The sequence below is a fragment of the Microtus ochrogaster genome, linkage group LG4, assembly GCF_000317375.1.
Source record: "Microtus ochrogaster isolate Prairie Vole_2 linkage group LG4, MicOch1.0, whole genome shotgun sequence".
NCBI lineage: Eukaryota > Metazoa > Chordata > Mammalia > Rodentia > Cricetidae > Microtus > Microtus ochrogaster.
This window is the reverse complement of record NC_022030.1, coordinates 64734233-64742578: the sequence shown is the minus strand read 5'-3', so window position 1 is coordinate 64742578 and position 8346 is coordinate 64734233. Positions and strand designations below refer to the sequence as shown.

At 53.1% G+C, this 8346-nt stretch overlaps 1 protein-coding gene across 1 annotated transcript; it reads left to right on the top strand.

Moving 5' to 3' along the window:
• The first annotated feature begins 505 nt into the window (after positions 1-505).
• Positions 506-5920, top strand: Chrng (cholinergic receptor nicotinic gamma subunit). The gene is made up of 12 exons (XM_005361746.2): positions 506-560; positions 750-889; positions 976-1020; positions 1184-1293; positions 1888-2043; positions 2707-2804; positions 3499-3699; positions 3860-3974; positions 4193-4307; positions 4945-5161; positions 5332-5465; positions 5747-5920. The coding sequence occupies exons 1-12, from the start codon at positions 506-508 to the stop codon at positions 5918-5920; spliced, it is 1560 nt and encodes a 519-aa protein (XP_005361803.1).
• The last annotated feature ends 2426 nt before the right edge of the window (positions 5921-8346 follow it).

The following is an 8346-nucleotide window of genomic DNA, read 5'->3' as shown; positions in this document are numbered from 1 at the left end:
GGTTGAGATACTAAGTTAAAATCACGGGCACCCCACGTAGAAATTACACCTACCCAACATCCTCACAGCTCCCTGAGACAGAATGACGGTCCCTGATCAGCCACCACCAGCCTCCTCAGCACCACCTCCCCTCCCACATCCATCTGTCCTTGGCCATTTGCGGAGTCTCCGAGCTGGAGAAAAAATAGTTACACAACTGAAGCGACTATGTTTGAGGGCCGGACGTCTCTGCTGAGACAGTTTTGAGGGTGTCCTGTCTCTGTTGGGGATGAGTCCATCCCTCATCCCCCTGACTGGTCCAGGTAATCTGAGCCCAGACTGGACATATCCTGGAACAGCTGACAATGCTGTGGTCAGACAGCTGGTGGGGCCAGTTCGAGCTGGCAGGGATGGCTAGGATGTGAATGCCGGCTGACACATGACACGCCAGCCCACCCTACCCCACCCCCACCCCCAGACCTAGAGAGGTACTGTCCCACCGGCCGCTGAGCAGAGCTGAGGCACCATGCATGGAGGCCGGGGACCTCCGCTCCTCCTGCCGTTGCTGGCTATCTGCCTGGGTGTGACACAAGGGGACCTGAGACTTCATTGGGAGGAAGGGGTGGAAGGAACAGATCAGGACCGCAAGGCTACGGTGGATGGAGGGTCTGGGAGTCATCTGTGTTCTCCCTAGCCCCAGCACCCTGAGTCTCCACCTTGTTCCTCTGTGTCTCCCACTCCGCTGGAATGAGTCTCCCTGTCAGTTGCAGGGATCCAGAGCCTCAACCAAGAGGAGCGCCTGTTTGCTGACCTGATGAGAAACTACGACCCCCATCTGCGGCCCGCTGAGCACGACTCAGATGTGGTCAACGTCAGCCTGAAGCTTACCCTGACCAACCTCATCTCCCTGGTAAGCTGCAGGAGGGGAAAATGATAGGCACCATGCTCTACGGAGAGGGGAGGTGTAGGAGATTTAGCCCTCTCTCTGTGCCCCAGAATGAGCGAGAAGAGGCCCTCACAACCAACGTCTGGATAGAAATGGTAAGAAGTCGCCTGCTGTACCTTTCTGCTTATTTCAGTTGTCATCATTCCTGCCCCGTCCCCAGCCCTCCACCCAACCTCTTGGGCCCTCTAGGCTGGCCTGCCATTCACCAGCCCTGTGTAGCCTAGGGCACAGGCTCGGCAACTGCCTCTTCATCCATAGCAGTGGTGTGATTATCGCCTGCGCTGGGACCCACAAGACTATGAAGGCCTGTGGATACTGAGGGTGCCATCCACCATGGTCTGGAGGCCAGATATCGTGTTGGAGAACAAGTGAGGAGGGGGCTTGGGCAGGAAACGAAGGGTACCAAGGTCCAGCAGGATGAGGGAAGTTGGAGAAAGGGAAAAAAGAGGAAAGCGGAGTGCTGCAAGGTGCCAGGCTAAGGGCGGGACCCCAGACACAGGTATTAGTCCAGGGCGCCAGACCTGGCTTCCTGTAGTGTGTTAGCCACCTGGATGGGCTTTTCCCATCCCTGAAATCAGGAACCAATTTTAACAACCAGAGAAATTGTGAAAGGTCATTACGACACACAAAAATAGTTCATTCAGAGCGAGGTACTATGCAAGAGCTTGATAATATTACCTATTCTGCCATTACTGTAGTTATTAACACCGAGAAAGAGAAGCCAGGGTTACAGGGTGGTTGTGGGGGTGCTGTCTCTCCCAGCTCTCGGTACTCATCTCCAGTCCAGAGCAGAGGTGGTCGGGAGGTGATGGGGTGATGCATGAATTACTAGATGAACGTCCATCGGGAATGTGGCAATCTGGGGGACTGGGGCTCTCAGATCTCATCCATGCAAGGCAGAGGGCTGGTCTGGGGCTGTGGGATCTCTGCCCACAGTTCTTTATCCTGCCTTATGCCAACAGTGTGGATGGTGTGTTCGAGGTGGCCCTCTACTGCAACGTGCTCGTGTCCCCTGACGGTTGTATCTACTGGCTGCCACCTGCCATCTTCCGCTCCTCCTGCTCCATCTCTGTCACCTACTTCCCCTTCGATTGGCAGAACTGCTCTCTCATCTTCCAGTGAGACAATTGATGGAGTGGGGGAGCCTCAGGGAGCTAGGAGGGGACTGGGTGCGGGGGACCAGCATCGGAGGCACCTCAAGGCCGGGTGGCCTGGACCCATCACCTGTACCTATGTGTCCTCCTACTAAGTCCTCTCACCCATCCTCCATTGCTCCAGCTTCCTGCCTCTGTCCCCAGGGGAGATATTAATGTCTGGAGTGTGTGGGTAAGAACACACAGGCATGCCGGCATACACATGGGACCATAGACAGGCAGGCTTCCCTGGAAAAGAGAAGACTGGCCAAAGCCAGCATGTGACCTGAGCCACACCTGGGACCTTTGGGTCTGTTCCCTCATCCATAAGCTGTGAATGGCGATCTTGGGAGGAATTGTAAGGATTCCAAGAGGACTTGGGAAATTGGTAGGCCCCCAAGGATAGTCTTATGATAAGCCTGTATTTCTACCCAAAGGTCTTTGGCGGCAGTAGAAGGGACAGAGTAGCCCTGAAGCCTTTGGCCAGGCATGTTCCCCTGCATGCTACCCTGGGACTTGATGGGGAACTCAAGGATGTGGCACTGTATACGTCAAGGCCCAATGCCCACAGCTGCCCTTAGATCACTGTGTCTGTGACCTCATGAGCAGGTCTGCCTGGCTTCCCCTTACCCTCACTCCTGACCCCAGGTCTCAGACTTACAGCACCAGTGAGATTAACCTGCAGCTGAGCCAGGAAGATGGACAAGCCATTGAGTGGATCTTCATCGACCCCGAGGCTTTCACAGGTAACCCCCATGTGGGGACCCCTGTTAGACCAAGGCCATGCCCTTTCACACACCTCAATATGAAAACTGCGGTGTATCATAGAATATGGTTTTCAAAAGATCCCAACAGAAAGTCAGGTATGGTGGCACATGTATGTGACCCCAACCCTCCAGAGGACAGAAAGTTTGAGGCTAGCCTAGGCTACACAGGGAGACTACCTTTAAAGAGAAAGGCAGGCAAGCTGGGGAGATGGCTCTGTCGGGTAAAGCACTTACTGTACGTACCAGAATTCAGGTCTCCAGAGCCCACATAAACCCTGGTTAGAAGTGGCAGCCTACCCTGCACAAGGCGAATGGAAACAAGGGATTCCCAGAGTAAGGCTCTGGGTTCAAGGGACAGACCGTATCTCAAGATAAAAGGTAAAGAGTGATTGAGGAAGATACTTGATGTCAGTCTCTGGCTTCTATGTATATACACTATAAACACACACATGCATCAACACATACACATGCACCTACACATATGTGAGTGTATGCATGCATGTGTATAAGTGTGTATACATATGCCACGTGTACATGCAAGAAAGGATCCAGGGAAGTTCTCACCTTTCCTACAATAATTGATCAATATTCAATCTCTATCCCACTGTGCCCCTGCGACTTGGCTGTTCAGGCCACACATTTACCCAGGTCACATTCCCTGTGCTCACCACAGAGAATGGAGAATGGGCCATCCGGCATCGACCAGCCAAGATGCTACTGGATCCTGTGGCGCCAGCAGAGGAGGCAGGCCACCAAAAAGTGGTTTTCTACCTGCTCATCCAGCGCAAGCCCCTCTTCTACGTCATCAACATCATCGCCCCCTGCGTGCTCATTTCCTCCGTTGCTATCCTCATCTACTTCCTTCCTGCCAAGGGTACCTGGGCCTGTGGGAGGGGGAAGCCCAGGCCTGACTGGTCACGGCATAGGGTGGCACCATAATCCTAGTACAAGGGTAGTGGGCTCCCTGTAGGGTAAGGGAGTTCCTCAGGAGGTGTGGGGGGAACCTGCTCTGAGGTCATCTTGGTCATGGGCAGCGGGCGGCCAGAAATGCACAGTGGCCATCAACGTGCTCCTGGCCCAGACCGTCTTCCTTTTCCTCGTGGCCAAGAAGGTGCCTGAGACCTCCCAGGCAGTGCCGCTCATCAGCAAGTAAGGCTAGTCCTCACACCTGTTTCCCACTCCTCACCACCTGTGCAGGGGGTGGAGCCTTGCTAAGCAAATGTTCTGGCAGTGGGCTACATCCCCAGTACCCCCTTCCCTTCCTGGGGCATTTGTCATGAGGGGGCCCGAGGGAAGCAGGGTGTGTGGCACCTGGGTATGAGGTGCCTAATGGATACCCAGCCTCCTGCTTGCCTGACCCTGGACAGGTACCTGACCTTCCTCATGGTGGTGACCATCCTCATCGTCGTGAACTCAGTGGTGGTGCTCAACGTGTCCTTGAGGTCCCCCCACACACACTCCATGGCCCGGGGAGTCCGCAAGGCAAGGCACTTCCCTGTCCCCTTGGGCATCCATCTGTCCTTCCCAATCACACATGACTCGCTCCACACCCATGTCCCTACTCTCTAATTTAGCAGCAAATCTATGCGATACATATCTTCACGTCTAAAGCAGGCAAATGATATCAGTGCCCAGGGATATATTACGGGTACTAACTTCCTTAACATTCATAAAATCCCTTAAGAGGGCGTTGGTGTATCGTCTCCGTTAAACAGATAGGAAAACGGAGACACAGAGAGGTTAGGGAGCTTACCCAATATTACCTATTCCCAGAAAGCAGAGGAAAGAGGGTTCTGTCCTAGCTGTCTATGTGCCCTGCAGCCCACCTGTAGCAGAAAGCTGAGAATCGTGTTGCAAATGTAGAATCCCTAGGTACGTTCCAGTAGCCTAGGCTATTCTAGCAGGGAGCAGAGGGTTAGAGTCTGAGAAAAGTGCTCTGATGATTCTGAAAGTCACAAAAGCTCAGGGTACTGGTTCTGTGTCCAGGAGAAAGTAGTCAAACTGGACCAAGACCCAGTTGCTGCCCCTAAGGTACAACCCTCATGCCCATCTCCTGCTTATATTCCCAAGCTTGCCCTGGCTGCCCAAGGGGGCGCCTACCAGAACAAACCCTCTACAGGTGTTCCTGAGGCTCCTGCCCCAGCTGTTATGGATGCATGTGCGCCCACGGGGCCCCGCTCCTGTCCAGGATGCCCGGTTGCGGCTCCAGAATGGCTCCTCCTCGGGATGGCCCATCACAACTCGGGAGGAAGGGGGTCTCTATCTCCCACGCAGTGAACTCCTCTTCAGACAGAGGCAGCGCAATGGATTGGTGCAAGCTGCACTAGAAAAGCTAGGTGAGGCCCAAGGGGTGCCACTGAGGACTATCCTGTCCAGTTAATGAAGACAGAGCTGGGCACAGCAGATAAATGCTGAGCAAGTGCTCAAGTGGGAGAGAGGGGGGCCAGGTCTCTGGGAAGAACCCACAGCCCTGCTAGCTTTCTCCCACTGACTATTTTCCCAGCAGAAAATGGGCCAGAAATGAGGCAGAGCCAGGAGTTCTGTGGAAGCCTGAAGCAAGCCTCCCCAGCCATCCAGGCCTGCGTGGAGGCCTGTAACCTCATGGCCCGTGCCCGGCGCCAGCAGAGTCACTTTGACAGTGTAAGCTTGGAGCAGGGTGGGCGAGTACTCTAGCGCAGCATGGGGACAGAATGAATGGGGTGTCTTAGCTCTGGGGACAAAAAAAGCAGGCCTTGGAAGTGGGAGGGGGAGTGAGCAATGGGACGGATACCACGAAAGGGGACAGGTTGGTATAGACAGAGGTGAGAAGGCTGAAGAGCAGGGAATGGAGGCCAGCTGTGGACCTAACAGTGAAAGACAGAACCCAGGCTAGATGCTGCCCCTGGTCACACCTCTACCCCACAGTGTGTTGTTGCCCTCAGGGGAATGAGGAGTGGTTCCTGGTGGGCCGAGTGCTGGACCGTGTCTGTTTCCTGGCCATGCTCTCTCTCTTCATCTGCGGCACGGCCGGCATCTTCCTGATGGCCCACTATAATCGGGTGCCTGACCTGCCATTCCCTGGAGACCCTCGCCCCTACTTGCCTTTGCCAGACTGAGTCAACCAATCACTCCTGGGCCCTGGAATCAGTTATATATGGGCCATGCTGTCTATGAAGCTGTATTCTGGGTTGGGATCTTGAGTGTGCTCCTTGGGACGTACCCAAACATCCCTGGGAGGAGAGACAAATAAAGAGAGAGGGGGAGTTCTGAAGTGGTTGGCGATGGGTGTGGCCGTTCGTGACTTTGGGCCTGGCATCCACGTGGCAATGGCTGGCCCCTACAGTCACCAGTCCTCCACTTCCTACATCCCTCTCACTTCGGCAGAGCGTTACTGACTTCCAAGTCACTTTGGAACCCTAAGGACTCTGCTTTGCCTGGGTAAGGTCTTACCCTTTGAGGCCTGAGAACATTTCTTCCTGCCTCTTTGTAAGATGTATTATTTTTAACTAGATGTCTGTGTGTGCGGGGAGTGGGTTATGTGTGCACGAGTGAAGGTGCCCTTTGGAGGCCAACAAAGGGTGTCAGAACCCTGGAGTTGGAGTCGTAGGTGGTAGTGAATAACCAGACAATGGGTGCTGGGGACTGAACTCATGTCCCCTACAAAAGCAGATGTTCTTAACCACTAAGCCATCTCTCCAGCTCCAATATCTCCCCTCTTGTGAATCTTCTGTGGAAGAAAGAGGTAGACGATGTGGGAACTGTCTTAAAAGAAGAGAACCAGTACTGGGTGGTGGCACACGCCTTTAATCCCAGCACTAGGAAGGCAGGGGCCAGTGGATCTCAGTGAGTTCGAGGCCAGCCTGGTCTACAAAGTGAGTTCCAGGACAGCCAGGGCTGTCACACAGAGAGACCCTTTCTCAACACACACAAGAAGAGGAGGAAGAGGAAGAGGAAGAGGAGAAAGAGGAGGAGGAGGAGGAGGAGGGGGAGGAGGAAGAGGAACAGGAGGAGGAGGGAAGCAGCAGCACTGGGTGTGGTGGGGTACTCCTCTGATCCTAAGCACTAGGGAGGCAGAGAAAGCCAATCTCTATGAGTTTGAGATCAGCCAGGGCTACAGAGTGAGACTCTGTCTCAAAAAAAGAAGGAAGAGGAGGAGATGGAGGGTAGGGGTGGAGATACCTCAGTGGTTAAGAACACTGGGTATTTTTCCAGAGGATCTGGGTTCAATTTCCAGTTACATGGTGGGTCACAACCACCTGTAACTCCAGTTCCAGGAGATCCAACACCCTCTTCTGGTTTTTGCAAAACACACATACATGGTACACAGATGTACACATGTGCAGGCAAAACACCCATATGCATAAAATGAAAATTAATTTTTCTTTTTACAAAAAGTGCTAGGAGATAGGGGTGTAGATAAGTGTGGACTCTTGGCTCTTTGGAGGTTCAGAACACAAAAGTGAGGCCGATTTCAGCTCCCTGTCTGTCTTCTGGGTACCACAGCCTCAAATACACAGACAGCTTCAGCAGCACCTTCCTATCCATTTGATGTAATACCCCCCCCCCGCCACTGATCACAAGAGTTCTTACATTTTATCATCTTTTTCCATTGTTAGAAATTCTTCACATTATGGACAAGCAAGAGACTCACCTGACCCACAGTTCTCATGAGCTAGTTGGGGTCCAGAATAAGAGGAACTCCCTAGAACACTCCTTTAGGGTCCAAATTCACATCTCTGACCCAATCGCAGACTCTAAGGAAAATTCCTAGCGCTGCAAATGCACTTTTCTTTCCCCCTCTTGTCAAAATCCAGGGCACTTACAGGGCTAGGACCAAAGCCCCTGAGCTGGGCCTCACAGGAGAGCTTCCTCAGTTTCCCTTGTGCATGTCAGGAAACAGGATGATCCCCTGAGGTTCAAATGCGGAAAAGAACATGACCTTGCTGAGTGACCAGGGGGCAACAGTCCAGGAAGACTTTTTCTCACCTGCAAACACAGACAGAAACTTCAATTTCTGCCTTTCCTCACGTCTAACAGTGGAACATGATCAGCCAATGGATCAGGAAAGATGCACAGTTGGTGGCTTTAGAGATCCATCACCAACTGGGGAATTTAATTTATTCACTCGTTAGGAGTGTGGGGGCAAAGACTGCAATTGAGGAAGCAATTTGATAAGTGAGACCATCTCGGTTCTTGGTAGATGTCTTTTGTCACCCTGGTGCGACTTTTTCCTCACTTAACCCAAGGCAGGGTGGGTCACGTGTATCCCAGGCTGGCCTCGAACTCGCTATGCTGTCCAGATTGGTCTGGATCTTCCTACCTCCACTTCCCAAGAGCCAGAATAACGGATTTGTTTGGGGTACTTTCTCGTCTTCTACAAACACCAATGGCAAAGGATCAGCTCTGAGATGAACATTTAGGCACCATTTACTAAGGGTTACTGTGCTGACATTTCCCCTGGAATCCACCGGGAGGTTAAAGCAGATGGCCGGCCGCGTAAACAGCACTCAACGCCACACGAAGGCGACCGCAAGAGAGTCCG